Source organism: Phyllostomus discolor, chromosome 2, assembly GCF_004126475.2.
Source record: "Phyllostomus discolor isolate MPI-MPIP mPhyDis1 chromosome 2, mPhyDis1.pri.v3, whole genome shotgun sequence".
Lineage (NCBI taxonomy): Eukaryota > Metazoa > Chordata > Mammalia > Chiroptera > Phyllostomidae > Phyllostomus > Phyllostomus discolor.
The window spans coordinates 11,138,035-11,152,604 of record NC_040904.2 but is presented as its reverse complement, the minus strand read 5'-3'; the positions used below and the strand labels follow the sequence as shown (position 1 = coordinate 11,152,604).

General features: G+C 45.5%; 1 protein-coding gene across 1 annotated transcript; it reads right to left on the bottom strand.

The window, feature by feature from the left end:
* Positions 1-4,933: 4,933 nt before the first annotated feature.
* On the bottom strand, positions 4,934-7,301 carry LOC114490727 (vomeronasal type-1 receptor 3-like). Its single transcript, XM_028504772.2, has 2 exons — positions 6,871-7,301; positions 4,934-5,908 (listed from the first exon to the last, which is right to left on the bottom strand). Exons 1-2 carry the CDS (start codon positions 6,871-6,873, stop codon positions 4,934-4,936), a joined length of 978 nt encoding a protein of 325 aa, XP_028360573.2. The 5' UTR covers positions 6,874-7,301.
* Between the last annotated feature and the right edge of the window lie 7,269 nt (positions 7,302-14,570).

The following is a 14,570-nucleotide window of genomic DNA, read 5'->3' as shown; positions in this document are numbered from 1 at the left end:
TGGAAATCACATGGAGGGTTAGCAACTGGGGAGTGGGAGGTGGAGATCGGGTGGGAAAGATACGGAAATAAGTAGCATAAATGGTAGCTAGAAAATAGGGGGAGGGCAAGATTAGTATGGGAACTGTGGAAGCTAAGAACTTATGACACATGCACATGAACTAAAGGGGGGAATGAGGGTGGGAGAGGGTGTGCAGGGTAAAGAACAATGTAGGGGGTAATGGTCCAACTGTAACAACATAATCAATAAAATAGATTAAAAAACAGATTGAGCCTTTTAGTTTAAGCTTTTTGTAGGGCAATACTGTCATCTGGTTGTTGATATAAAATATTTCACATCAGTTGGAGAGGGTCTCTCCCAACTCTTCAAAATGTTCCAGGTCTCCTCTTGCCCATTTTATTACTCCCCTGATCTGTAACAGACTCTGACTTGTACACATAGGCAGTGTAGCCCAGAAAGTGGATGAGGTTCTTCCCAGCCATCACTGCCTTAGACCCAGACAAGAGGGGAACATGCTTTGCACCCACCTCACCCCCTGTGTAGAAGGTTCAGCTCCCTGACTTTTCCTGCCTGTGCCCCCTGCCCCCAACACATCAAGGAGTCCTGAGGCCAAGGGATATGCCTGTCCAAGCCCACACCTTTTTCTTCCTACTCTTCCCCCTCTACCTCACCTCCACCACTGCTTGAGCTTACTTGCGTCCTATTAATGCATTCATGCTCTCCTTTTGCCCAAGATTTTCATGAATAATAGCTAGCCCCCTCTTCCCAGATATCATTTGCATTAGAACAGCTTCCCGAAGTACCATGGCACACCCCTTCCCAGCACCAGTAATAATAAGAGGGAATTATACAACCCCAAAACACACTAGTGGATAGCTCTTCTCACCCTTCCAGATCCCACATTGCATGCACAAGAACCAGGAGCATTCTCCAAACCTTAGACCTCTGCTAAGGTTTGTCATAACAGCATGCTCTACTGCAGCTGTTTACTTCATTAAAAACATTCCATAATGTTTCAGTTGTACAACATGAGTGAGCTGGACATATCTGCTGTGCAACATCGTGCGTATGGGTAACGATACTGTTTTGTGCACTGGAAACTCGTTAAGAGGGTAGATTCATGTTGAGTGTTGAGTCTTCTTACAAGAAATAAATAAAAGCTACTAAAAATAGGCAGAGGTACAGAGAGGGGGACAGGGAAGGAGGGAGACTGTCAGAAGGAGGAACCCGTCCCAATCTTCTAACAGAGACAGCTGTGAAGGAGTGCCCGGCACTTCCTTTAGGCAAATCTAATGGTATATTTTATTTGCTACTTTATCAAATAATAGAAAAATATAACAGCTAAAACTGCATGTATTGTAGATATGTCAACAAAGCATAGAAATGTCATATACATACCACAGATGTATAGAACAAAGTCAAGTGCATTTACATAATATATACAGTCAGGACAGCAGGCACTTGCATGGCTCTTACTGTGTGGCAGGCAGGGTGCTATGCACTTCATCACTGTTGCCATATTCACAAATTCAGTTGTCTGCAGCCTCTGTGGGGTGGGCCCTATTATTAGCCCTATCTGCTTACAGAAGAGGAAACTGAGGTTCCAAGACACTAAGGTGCCGAAAGTTCCCTAGCTAGTGCTTGACTGAGCTTGGATTTCAGGCCTGTATATCTGCCTTCAGAATAACAATAGATAACAGAGAAAGAGAGGAGATAAAAGGAGGAAGAAAACTAAAGAAGAGAAATAGAAGAGAGAGGTAAGAGGGAGTAGAGACACAAGGAAGAGGGGAACAAGACGAAAGAGATGAGAGAGACGGGAGGAAAGGAAAAGACAGGAAAGAGGGAGAAGAAAAAGGAGAGAGGAGGGAGAGAAAAGAGAGAGAAATGAGATGAAAGAAAAGTAGGGGAAGAGAGAGGAGAGACTGAGAGAAAAGAAACAGAGAGTAAAAATGAAAAAAAGAGGCAGCTGAGTAGAACAGAGAGTGCAGAGTAAAGAGAGCAGACGTGAAGACAGAGTAGAAAGAAAAGAGATAGAAAGAGGGAGGCAGAAGAGAGACAGGAAAGAGGGACGAGAGGGGAGAGGGCAGAGGGATGGAACATACCCGACGTGGCCCTCTGTTTCATACACATAGCACCAGCTGGCTTTGCTGAAGGAGCGGGGCGGGGATGGGGGGGAACGGACAGGTTGAAAGAGCTGATTTCCCATTTTTTGAAATAGCTACTCTCCCCTGGCTGGCGTAGCTCAGTGGATTGAGCGCCAGCTGGGAACCAAAGTGTCCCAGGTTTGATTCCCAGCCAGGGTACATTCCTGGGTTGCAGGCAATGACCCCCAGCAACCGCACATTGATGTTTCTCTCTCTCTCTCTTTCTCTCTCTCTCTCTCTCTCTCTCCCTCCCTCCCTCCCTCCCTTCACATTGATGTTTCTCTCCCTCTCTCTCTCTCTCTCTCTCTCCCCCTCTCTCTCTCCCTCCCTCCCTCCCTTCCCTCTCTAAAAATAAATAAATAAAATCTTTAAAAAAAAAAAAAAGAAATAGCTACTCTCTTTGTCTTCAAAGTGAAAATCTCCCTGACAGATTCAGGAGCCAGGGGATAATAATTTTTTAGTTGTTAATTACAGTTGGTATTCAATGTTTCTGTTTTGTTTATTTTGTTCTTTAGATTCAATATATAATGTTCCTTCCAGCCCAGACAGAGGTGTAGGTACATACACTTTGCTTCCATTCACCACTGAAAGAAGGGCAACAACAAATTTAAAAACAAAAAATAACCAGAACTGCCAGAAAATTGAACTGCATGGAAGAACTACAACCAAGGAGTTAAAGAAGAAGCATTCATCCAGACTGGTAGGAGAGGTGAAGCTGGGCAGCCAGAGCTGAGAGGACACACCGCAATGCCACAGTGGACTGGGGTGGGCAAGACACTGGCTAGTGGACTGAATTTCCCACATTTGAATGTGGATAAGCAGGAGGAACAACTGGGGTACAAGACTAACCAAACAACCCAGGGCTCAGTGCAGGGGAAACACAGCTTCAAACACCTCTGTCTGAAAACACTTGTGTGGGCAAAACACAAGTTTTGTGGTGGTGGCAGAAACTCCCAGCCTCACAGGTGGTGGCAGAAACTCCCAGCCTCACAGGAGAGATCACTGGAGAGACCCACAGTGTTCTGGAATGTACACACACACTCCCCTCCACCCCCAGGAATCAGCACCAGAAGGGCCCAGTTTGCTTGTGGGTAGCAGGGGAAGTGACTGAAAGCCAGCAGAGAGCAGAACAAGAGGCACTGTTCCTTCTCAGAACCCCCATCCCTGGGAATACCTAAAGCTCCTCCCCTCATTACCTAACAAGCACACTGAAACAAAAAGAATAAGTCCAAAATGGAAAAAAGATCATAGTTCGAGAAATAGAACTAAGTGATGAAGAGAAAGCCCACCTATCAGGTGCAGAGTTCAAAGCAGTGGGGATCAGGATGTTCACAGAATTGAGTTCAGTCACAAAATGAAGGAAGAAATGAAGGCTATACAAAGTGAAATAAAGCAGAACATATAGGGAACCAAGAGTGAAGGGAAGGACACCAGGACTCCAACAAAGGAGTTGGAGCAGAAGAAAGGAATAAACATTCAACCAGGGCAGAATGAAGAAAGAAGAATTAAAAAAAAAATGAGGAGAGACTGAGGAACCTCTGGGACAACTTTAAACATTCCAACATCCCAATCATAGGGCTGCCAGAAGAAGAGGAAAAACAGGAAGTTGAAAACTTATTTGAAGAAATAATGAAAGAGAACTTCCCCAATCTGGCAAAGGAAATAAACTTTCAGGAATACCCAGGAAGCTCAGAGAGTCCCAAAGAAGTTGGACCCAAACAGGAACACACCAAGACACATCATAATTACATTAGCCAAGATGAAAATTAAGAAGAGAATCCTAGAAGCAACAAGAGAAAAGGAGACAATTATTTACAAAGAAGTTCCCATAAGACTTTGAGCTGATTTCTGAAAAGGAACCCTGTAGGCAAGAATGGGCTGGGAAGAAGTATTTCAAGTCATGAAAGGCAAGGACCTACATCCAAGATAACTCTAACCAGGAAAGCTTTCATTTAGAATGGAAGGGCAGATAAAGTACTTCTCAGATAAGCTCAAGTTAAAAAAACTTCATCATCACCAAGCCCTTACTACATGAAATGTTAAAGGGACTTATGTAAGAAAAAGAAGATCACAAATATAAACAATAAAATGACAACAAATCCACCAACATCAACAGCTGAGTCTAAAAATAAATAAAAACAAACTAATCAAACAACTAGAACAGAAACAGAATCACAGAACTGGACATCACATGGACAGTTATTAGAAGGGAGGGTTGGTGGAGAATGGAGGAAAAGGTCCAGGGAACAAGACACATAAATGGTAGGTAGAGAATTGACAGGGAGAGGTTAAGAATAGTATAGGAGATGGAAAATCTGAAGAACTTACATGTACGACCCATGGACATGAACTAAGGTGGGGGAAGGCAGGTGGGAAGGGGTGTGCATGGCACAGGGAAATAAAGGGAAGAAAAAAGAATGGGACAACTGTAATACTAGAGTCAATAAAATATATTTAAAAATAACATAAAATCGATAGGAGAAAAAACATTTTACATTTTTATGATTTTATAATGTTTCCAATATTACAAAATACCATACATCACACATGTTATTGTTTTGAAGCTTGAATCACATATAACAGTGTTATTCTAAAAACTAAACACTACATAAAATGTCTGAAAAGTTTCATAAATGGACAATGCATTGATTTTATTTCCTGTTCACTCAGCACAATGGGGACTAAATACATTTCTCAAGACACTGATAACCTTGTGACCCTGGACACATATAAATGACACTTGTCATGAAGACAAAAACTGAGGATGTTCAAGGATCACTTAATTTACCTTAAGGAATAAAAGTTTTGCTCCTTCTATTCATGATATTCATTCTGGAAATTCTGTTCTCATTTTTCATCAGTACAAAAGGACAGATTGTTGGGTAACATGAAGAAATAAAGTTATTCATGGACTGCAGTTGCCAATTCCTCTTATTTCTTAAGTGTGGATAAACAGTAAGAAAGCTGTTGGTCGAGTAAAAGAAAATGAAACAGAAAACCATGATGAGGATGACGTGGGTGGCTCTGTGCTCAGGAGAGCTTCGTGAGGGGTGGACGCTACTGCGGACGAGCCGAGCTACTCTGTGGTGTCTGGAAAGGACGGTCACCATGTAGACGCTACTGCACGTCATTAGGGAGAGAAAGAGCACATCCTGAATGAGCACTGTACTGAGAAATGTCACAGCTCCCTGGTGATCATATGTAGTGACCTTCCAAAAAAAACCATAATACCCAGATGTAACATCAGTGGTGTTCCTGTTGGCCACAACTCTTAAGATAACCTGAGAATAGATGACCATGCTGATGACCCAGCAGGAAAATATGGAGGGTTGAATGAGTGTAGAGATGTTGTTCTTGAGCCAGGCCCATTTACGACCATGTACAGCAATGGTCACTGCCTGGAACATGCTCTGGAGGGAGGTTGTATACAGAGTAATACTCCGGGTAACTCTGTGAGTGTAGAGAACTAGTTTACACCCAGTGTCACCTAGCTCAGGACTCATTCCAAAGGAACTAATTATACTTGGAACCCCTCTGAACAGGAGGGTCAGGGCATTAGCCAAAGTTAAGTGGGCAAGGATCCCATCAGCAGGCTTCTTCTTGTGGGGCAGAGAGAAGAAGGTGTGCATGTATAAAGCAAACAGCAAGGAGTTCCCCAGGAAACCAGTACCAGTCTGAATGGCGAGGAGGATCCCAAACAGGGTGTCTCTGGACATCACTGAGTGTCTGTCTCTCTTAGATCTTCCAGCCAAGGACAGCACATCCTGCAGACAAATCATTTGACTATGAATGTAAACATAAAACAATTAAGACTGAGAAGTAGTTTCAAGTTTCAGGGACATATAAATGTAAAGGGGATGTAATAACAAGCCCTGTGGGGAAGGAATAAATTTGTCAGAAACATAATTTCAAATTCAGGTATGCAGAATGGATTAGGGTTTGCAAATGAATTTAACCTTAAAGTGAATAGACTTAAGCATTAAAAAAGGAAAATGAGGAAGAAAAAAGAACAACAATTATACTCCTGAAAATATGGACAGTAGCAAACATCTTAGAGACAGCAGAAATTCTGTCAATAGCAGGAGAAAGGACTGGTATATGCCACAGAAGCAGGAAAATAGGACAATGAAGAAAATGACATATGATTACTGGTAAGGAAAAGGATTACAGGTGAAAGAAATAGAACACTGTCGAGTATTTAAACTGGGCCCTGAAAACAAGTGAATACAAACCGAACAGAAAGTGTAGCCAAGAGGGAGAAGCAAGGATTCAGACAGAAGCCTGCTGAGACAAGCCCTTGTGTGGGGAAGGGCCCCAGGAGGGCTGGTCAGAGAGGGATCCTGGGGTAGATCAGGGCACCAACACCTAATGCCTTTCAGTTTGTAGTCCAGTGTGTGAGTGAAATAATCGACTCAGGAAAAATATCTCAGTTCTATGTTGGGAGATTTTTTGAAATCAGTGTAAAAAAGAAAACTGAAAACAATCACGAACACAAGCAGAAGTGTTAGAGAAAAGAAAACTCTAAAAATGAGAAATTAACCACCAAAAAAGAAAACAAAAAATGAACAAGAAATTCTTGAAGCTCGTATTTCAAAGCAGCCCGATTGTGCATTAGAGCGAATAAGAGGAAGGAAGCTGACACCGAGGGACACACAGCTGTAAGACTGGGTTCACATTGGGAATGGCGAGAACAAAATAAGGGGCACAAACTCTGGAAAACACTCACCATCCCCTTGCCTCCCTGAGCCGCCAGTCACAGCAGCATCCTCACCACAGCAGGTCTCCACAGGCAGCCCGGTGCAGGGGGGTGGCTCTCAGCTGTGCTGCAAGGCAGCAGCAGGAATCCAGGTTATGAGGAGGGGCCTGAGTGACTTCATCTCCCTCTGGGCACCAGCCACTTTGTTATCCAAGCTGCAAATTGCCTTGTGGACAGTGACTCAGCCTGGCATGTCCACAGGAACCTAACTGCTGTCCCCAGTGCACTGTGTCCCCTGTTACGTTATTAGGATCAGCAATTACAACTCTGCCATCTCCTCCTGAGCTGACACATGGCCTCTGGGTGGAACTAAGTGCTCAATTACTCCTCGGGGTCCCAGAGCAATGATGGGAAGCTCATCAGAAGTTCATGCTCCCTGCTAACTGACAATTTTCAGTGTGACACTGGCCACAGAGCAGCAGCCCTGAGCTGGGTGCTGACTGGCTGCTCAGGGCTGAATTGCAAGTTTCTGAGACGATCACACAAAACAAGCAGATTGCATGTTTTCTTCCATGACCAAAGCAGAGATTTTATTGGAATTTCCAATAAATATTCAATGATGTCACTTCAACAACTTTAAACAACAGGAAAATCACCATTTTGTTTAATTTAAGCTTCCATTTTGAAATAATTGTCCATCACAGGAAAACATAAAGGTAGTACAGAGATCCCCACTCATACTTACTCCCCAACCCTAGTAGTGTATCTTTCATAATCACAGTCCCATCTGAGTACAGTGACTGGGATATGTGCAGCTGTAGCCTTACGTCCTGTAACCATGGGGCACAGTCATGTGACAGCCACCTCCATCCACACACAGGACTCTTCTATCCCCACCAAGGCTTCCCTCCTGCTGCCTCTTCATGCCCACACCCACTGCACGGTCACAGCCCTCTGCTCCATCTCTGTCAGTTTGCTTTTCCAAGAGTGTTATATAGTCATGTAATTACACAGCTTATAATCTTTGGGATCAGCTTTATCATGGGCATTATTCTCTGAACCTCTCCTATCATCCCATGTATCAATAGCTGGATCATTCCTATTATAGAGTGAGATTCCTCATGTGGATGCACCACACTCTGCTTAACATTGCCAACTGAAGGACATTCGAGTAGTCTTGCAGTTTGGGTTGTTAGAAATAAACAAGTGTGTCTACTACAGGCACAACTGTGTTCAGCATTCGGGGTGAACAGAAGTTTTCATCTCTCTGAGATGAATGCTCAGGAGTGCAATGATGGAGTGCATGTATATGCATGTATTCCATTTTGTACAAAACTGACACCTGTTTCCAGAGTGGCCTACATCTTCTCACATTTCTACCAGCCATGTGGCGAGAGATCAAGTTTGTGTCCATCCTGTCCCACTATTCACTGTTGTCATTATCTTGTTAAACTGTGTGCATAACACATGACATAAAATTCACCATCTTAACTGTAAGTCCACAGAGTAGTGGGGTTTCCTATACTCACCGTGTTGTTCAAGAGGCCTCAAAGCCTTCTCATCTTGCAAACTGAAAACTCCTTCCCCATGAAATGAAAACCCTTTCCCCCAGGCATGGGTGACTACCATTCTCCACTCTGTTCCTATAAACTTGACAGCTTGAGATGCCTCATATGAGGGGCTCACTAAGTGTTTGTTTCTTCATGGCTGGTTGATTGCCCTTAGCTTAATGTCCACACTGTAACATGGCCTAGGATTCGGTTCTGTTTTAAGGCTTCTCCATTGTACGTATGCATCATATGTGCTTTATCCTTTCATCCATCTACAGACACGTGTTTTTCCACTTCTTGGTTTTCATGCTGGATGAACGTGATTGTACAAACACCCCTTCAGGTGCTGTTTGCAGTTCTTTGCAAACTGTCCTGAAAGTGAAATATCTGAATCATGTGGCAGTTCTATTTTTAATTTTGGGGGAATGGTCATACTCTCCCACGGTGGTTTTAACATTGATCTCTGAACTTACGGCCTCAGTGCACAGCCAGCACTCTCTGACCATGGAGCCTCCTCCTCCAGGGGTTCTAGAATCCCACACATGATGCCCTTGCTGAGTAAGGACATTGCGTAGCTGCACATCAGTTGGGGCTTTTGATACATGGAAGGGGAAGGACACACGTTAATCCAACCATAAAATTAAGCCTGCATCCTGGTTCATTTAGGAAGACTGCACCCCTAATCATCTAATTATTACTAAGTTCCCTTGTTATAACATCTAGGGGGACTCAGTTTCATCCCCACATTGTCCTGGTTATCTTTTTCCAAGATCTCCGCAGGGAAGTGACTCTGGGTGTCCTGACAGATAGGGATATTATGACATCATCATTTGAGCTCCAGCAATTCTAAGAAAGAAGTTACCAGTGAATTAGGAAGCAGAATATTTAAGAGCACTTTTTGAGGAAAGATTAGCAGGGACTCAGAGACCCCCTTGTGAGGGCCCCTCACGTTAGAGATAAAGACAGAGTCCACAGAACAGGGCCAGCGTGATCAGTGAAGGGCACTGACCCCTGGACCTGTACTTCCTGTCCTCTGTCCTTGCCCAGACTGTGAAATGCCTTTCCAGATTTGGGGGCATTAGCCCTCTGTCCATGTAGGGAGGGAGGAAGGAGGAGCAAGGACAAAGGGGGACCTGGGAAGCAGGTGAGAGTCTCTGTGGAATCACCATGACTTTCTACCACGTTTGGGGTTTTCCAGCTGTGGCCTAGGAGGGGCTGCAGGGGCACTGCTGGTCCTGGGGGCACGAGGCCCCTTTTCTGCCAGCCTCCATCTCCTCAGCCCCTGCCCACACTCCTCCCACTGCAGGTAGGACTTTAGGAGATGGTTTTGGAAAGGGGGGTCCTCCCTGTTCTCAGATGTGGAACAGCTGGAGCAGCCTGGCTCCACGGCCCTTCGAGGCTCAGGGGAAGCAACACTGTTTTTGTCCTCCACTCTCTCATTTACTTCAAAACCTTACACAAGATATTCAATACACAGATGCTTGTTGTGCTTTCTGAAGAATCTAGAGCCACTAATGTATGACTGTGTTTTCAGTACCCATGATGTACACTAGCACAGTAACAAAAATGAAAAGCACTTCTTGTTCCACATTCCTAGGCCTAGAAGTGACCAGTTCTTTACTGTATGTGAGGGGCCAGATACGCCAAGGCTCCGCAGGTTGAAGACCCCCCAGCAGGTAGGCACTGGGCCCGGCCTCTCTGATTGGGTCATGTCCCCTCCACAGTTCTTAGGGTCAACTCGACAGAGATATGAGTATGTGCTTGGCTGGGGTGGCCCTTCTGGGTAGGCAGACATTCCTGGAGGCATTAAATCAGAAGTTCTGTGGAGGGGACACTTCTTGGACCAAGTCCTTGATCCAGAAGTTGCAGGATCTTCGTGTGACCTAAAGCATCTGTGCAGAGACAGAGAGAGGACCACAGCTGCGGACTGAGAATCCAGCTCCAAGGAGACCCCTCCCCGGCTCTGCGGACCACCCCATGGGTCTTTTGGGCTCTTCCCCAGGGAGGTGGGCCCCAGGTGCCCAGCCCGCACAGCCAGCAGGGCCTGCTGCCCAGACCCCCGAGGGTGAGACTTGGTCTGAGGAATTTACAGTATCTCTCAAAATACTAGTTCTAATTCCAGCTGGCTTGAAGACATGTAAAATGACATGAAAAACAAAAAACAGATACAAAAGATCAAACACCCTATGACAGAAGCCATAGCAAATTCCCAGACCAGGCAAACCCAGAGCCTTAGAGCAGAAGGGCAGCTGGTGGGGGGCAGGGCAGAAGACTGCTAATGGGCTGGGGTCTCCTTCAGGGAGAAGAAAAAGCTCTGGAACTAGGCAGGGTGATGGTTCCACAACACGGTGAATGTACTAAAAGCTCCTGATCGGTATATCTTAAAATGTTTAAGACAGTAAAATTTATGTTAAGCGCATTTTACCACAGTAAAAACTAAATGGCATGACACGTCTCAGAAGGGGCATGGCACCCCCTCCCCCCGCACCACCCCCCCCTCCCGCCTCAACCAAGCTCACCGGAAGTTGACCACGGGCAGTGGAATGGGTAATCGTTGTTGAAATAGGAGAGATATGTAGAGGGGATTGGGGGTGGTCACTCAGAGTGTTGTGAATACCTTACCTTTTTTAAGTGAAAAGATCAACATCTTCCAATTTGCAAAAATCCAGGTGCTGATCCGGTCCTCTTCTGTTTTATTGTGTAACTCGCCCCACAGGTGTCTGTGGGACCCTCACAGCCCAGACCTGGAGGTTTTCTCCAGTGTTCCACACTCACACCTAATTCAGCAGCATCTTTTTTCCCAGCGTACTGCACCCAGCATGGTTTTCTGTGCTGTCGACTCAGGAACAAATACAAGAAGAGCTGACATTAAACGTTCCTGGGGACTTTCTGGTAATGATTCTTGGTTAGCACTCAGCTCACCCAGTAAGAGAAAACCGGAGGGGTGGGAGGCCCGGAGACCTACAGACCTCAGGGGGCTGGGGCACTGCAGAGGGGCTGAACAGCACCAGCAGACAGGGCACAGGGTCCACTGGGTGCGGGTGTTAAGAGCCATCTCTGGAAAAACATCTTTCTTATCTGTGAAAACTGTACACTTCCTGTTCTCAGAATCATCCCGAATAGGATTGTTGTATTTGATCCTCAGGCAGCCTGGGACTGGGGACTTCTATTGTCATTCATTACCTAGGTTGAGGCTCTGTGGGTAGAGGCTTGGGCCATGTTCCTTGCCCACCACCTCCTTTGTCCTGGCCCTTTCCCCGCCCCCACTCTGTGGCTCCTGGAAGAGGCTACATGGGATGCTGCTGGCCAAGGCTGGGGCAAGCCTGCTGGTAGGACAGAGCTGCCTGATCAGCAGGGTGAAGAGCCTTGGGGAATGGGTGCTGCACTATTGAACCCCACCCCTGCTCCTTGGCCCACAAGTCCTCTCCAGAAACTGTGTCACAGCTGAGAGGAGAATCCTCGTGGCCCCTTCTCAAGCCAAACTTCCCCCAGGTTCACCTCTCTCAGCATGATATATGGAGCCACAAGGTGGAACCTTGTGACTGATGTTAGGGTTGCTACCAATTTCAGTGTGTGTTCTGTGACTGTGTTGTATAGGAACGTGGAGAATTTTGCTTTACATTTGAAAGAATTGGGTGCTAGGAGATGTACCTCATCTGGAAGGACTTTGGGTAGATCATTTGTCAAATCTGCATAAACTCCTTGAAAGCAGAGCCCTGCGGAGGTGTGTGGAGCAGGAGGGGGGACTGCAGCTGGGCAAAATACTGTGTTTTGGGGGCTTCTGCCACCAGGTTTTACCATCGTGGTGTTGCTGACAGGTTGATGGGAACCTCCTTGGTCTGCCCTTTGATTTGGCTGATGGCTGACAACCCTGGGCCTGGGCAGGGCAGAGCTGCCTACTCCCTAAGCACATGTCCCTCACGTAAGAAGAGTTGAGTCACCCCAGCTCAGTAGCTACAGATTTAAATTCTGGGGCACACAGAGCTGGGGAAGCAGTGTGGTTGGGGTGGGAAGCGCCCCTGTGTGGGGGATTCCCTGGGAGGTGGGTTCTCCAGGTGAAGACTGCACCTACCCAAAATGAGCACCCTGGGAGAAGGACTCACCTCCCAGACTGGTCTTAACTGCAGCCTTTCCCGCTCCCTGGACCCTTGTCAAGGCTGCCACCCACGCCCTGGCCTTTATCATCACCAAAGTTGGAAATCAGGTCCCTCCATTGATGCTGTCTTTGTGTGTTTGAACACGTCTGTGCAAAGATGAGTACTGTGGTTTTCTTCCCACAAACTTCCTTATAGGAATTCACTGCTTCACAAGAAAACTGGCTCTCTCTGGCTCGGGTTCCCCCACTCTGTCTGCACCACCAAGCAGGTCGGGAGCTGGGGCACATCACGTGCAGGCTCATAGGCCATACCCACTTGGGTCGGTCCTTCATATTCTCTACAGGAAGTGTCTTTTTACCCTCAAGGCTGAAAAAAGTGTCTCATGGTTTGTTTTTCTACACTCTAAGTTTTTTGTTACGTTGAAACAAGTTGACTTGTTTCTTTTTAATTGAGTATTTGAGTGGGATGAGGTAGCTTTTCATAGTATCTGAGGGATTTGTTTTTGGAACTGTGTCTTCAATGACCAGGATGCTCAGCTGTGCTTAGCCACTGTCCCCTGCCCCTCTGTCCCAGCACTCCGGAAAAACACTCAGCAAAGCAGGGACAAGGGAACTTCCTCAAAGTGATCAAGGGCATCTACAGAACACCTCGCAGCTAACAGCCACTCAGAGAGAATGGATGTTCTCCCCAGATCAGAGACTAGAGGAGAATGACCAGTCTTGCCCTTTCTCTCAACACCGTACTGGAGGCGCTACATGGAGAAATAGGACAAGAAAGTTAAAGGAAAGGAGCATGGATTGGAAAAGGAGAAGGAACATTCTCTATTGACAGATGATATGATCCTATACATAGAAAATCTTAAGGAACCAACTACAAATAATTGGAATTAATGAAGAAGTTTGGCATGGTTGCAGAATAAAAAGAGTGTGCAAAAAACAACCGTATCTGTCTGTATTTGTACTTTGAAATGAATTGTTTAAACCAAAATATATTTTGAGTCTCTAACCATCTTCCAGGCAGGAGGATAGGTCTCAGGAGGACTAGAACTCTGCTGGATCCTTGATCTCAGACTCTCCAGCCTCCAGAAAGGGGAGAAAATATGTTTCCATTGTTTAAACCACCTGCTCTACAGCATTTTGTTATAAAAGCTCACGCTGCCTAACACAACTTGTAATAAAGAATTTGGAAGTAAATAGAGGAAAGCACATTTATTCAAGCAACATCAAAAAGAATACAATACTGAGAAATGTTTTCTAAGGAACTGCAAAACTTATACTCTAAAAACTACAAATATAGTTGAGAGAACCAAAAGATGTAGGTGTATGGAGAGACATCCCATGTTCTCATATCAGGCTGCTAACAGCTGCTGGATGGGAATACGCCCCCAAACAAAGTGCAGGATCAACAGGAATGCTCCTGGAATCCCAAAACACTTCACTGTAGAAACTGGCAACCCGATTCCAAAATTTATATAAAATCACAACAGACTTAGAATTGCCCACAGAAACCATGAGAAAGAAGAATGAGGTAGAAAGAGTTCTACTTCCCATTAGAAGGAATATAGTGCCCTCCCACACCTTATCTGCAGGCTCCATCCAGTCTCAGTTGCCCATGCTCAAACCTGGTGGAAAATTATAAATGGAAAATTCCAGAAATAAACATTTCATGTGTTTTGAGTTGCATGCCATTCTGCATAACATGGTGAAATCCTGTGCTGTTCCACGCTGTCCCTCCTGGGAGGTGAATCCTTCCTGGGTCAAGTGTAGCTACGCTGTCTACTCTACCTGCTCCTCAGTCCCCCAGGGGCCGTGTCAGTTGGCAGATGGACTGCAGCACTGCACTGCTGTGTCCAGGTGACCCTTACAGGAGCCAAATGCTGTGACACAAAGCCTCCACCTCACTCAACCTCATCGCAGAGTTGCTGCAGCATCTCACAGCATCACATAAGCAAAAGGGAGCACAGTACAGTGAGATACTTGGAGGCAGAGAAACCACATCCACATAACTTTCACTATAGTAATTATTATAATTGTTCCATTTTATACTTACTTATTGTTGTTAACCTCATACTGTGCCTATTTCA